Source organism: Pinus tabuliformis, chromosome J (assembly GCF_031772625.1).
Source record: "Pinus tabuliformis cultivar Carrire ecotype Pingquan chromosome J, CPIR1, whole genome shotgun sequence".
Classification (NCBI taxonomy): Eukaryota; Viridiplantae; Streptophyta; class Pinopsida; order Pinales; family Pinaceae; genus Pinus; species Pinus tabuliformis.
The window spans coordinates 183202956-183203921 of record NC_142295.1 but is presented as its reverse complement, the minus strand read 5'-3'; the positions used below and the strand labels follow the sequence as shown (position 1 = coordinate 183203921).

Genomic DNA, 966 nt, shown 5'->3' with positions numbered 1-966 from the left:
CCCGCCATTGTAATAGGTAAATATAATTCTTCCTAGTATTCGGTATCTCCACGGTGATTTAGTACTGAATTTGTATCTTTCTTTTCATTATTTTATTCGGCGTTGGACACAGGATCACATTCATATCTATCTTCACCACAGGTTGCTCCACTGGAGGAATTGCTTTGGTAGCAATAGCGGTACTGTTATTAGGGTATTGTCTGAAAAAAAGAAAAAGTTCTAGGAATTTCTGCAAATATGAGAGAAAGGACATGGAAGCGTGTGTGCTTGGGCGCGAGACAGGCGATTTGCCAATATTCTCTTACGAAGTACTTCGCCAGTCAACAAATTGCTTCCACGAGGAGAACGAAATTGGTGTTGGAGGGCTCGGGTCGGTCTATCTGGGTAAGCTTAGCGACGGAAGAACTGTGGCGGTAAAGAGACTTTCTCATGATAACTCCAAGAGGGTCGATCAGTTCGATCAGTTCATCAATGAGGTTAAGATTTTTTCGACTTTGAATCATCCACACATTGTCCGGCTTTATGGCTGCACCCCTGTACACAGCCCACAGCTGCTGCTCGTATACGAATTTTCCCCAAACAGAACCCTAGCTGATCATCTTCATGGCGATCGCAAAGACCCCAAGGGATTACCATGGAATACTCGCTTTAATATTGCTGTTCAAACTCCGCAGGCCTTGGCTTTTCTTCACAGTGTTCATCCGCCTATATTGCACAGAGATGTGAAATCCTCAAACATTCTCTTGGGAGAAAATTTTATTGCCAAAGTGGTTGATTTTGGGCTTTGCAGACTTGTGCCTGTAGATGCCTCACATGTCACCACTTCTCCACAGGGCACACCAGGCTACCTTGATCCAGTGTATTATCAGTGCTATCAGCTGACAGAGAAATCCGATATGTACAGCTTCGGGGTCGTTTTGGTGGAGATCATTTCTGCCAGATTAGCAGTGGACACCAATCGGAAGG

At 44.6% G+C, this 966-nt stretch overlaps 1 protein-coding gene across 1 annotated transcript in view; it reads left to right on the top strand.

Moving 5' to 3' along the window:
- Positions 1-251: 251 nt before the first annotated feature.
- Positions 252-966, top strand: part of LOC149226287 (uncharacterized) — a 37457-nt gene continuing 36742 nt past the window's right edge. Inside the window, 1 exon segment of the mRNA XM_089380165.1 lies at positions 252-898. Coding sequence (XP_089236291.1) covers positions 252-898 — 647 coding nt within the window.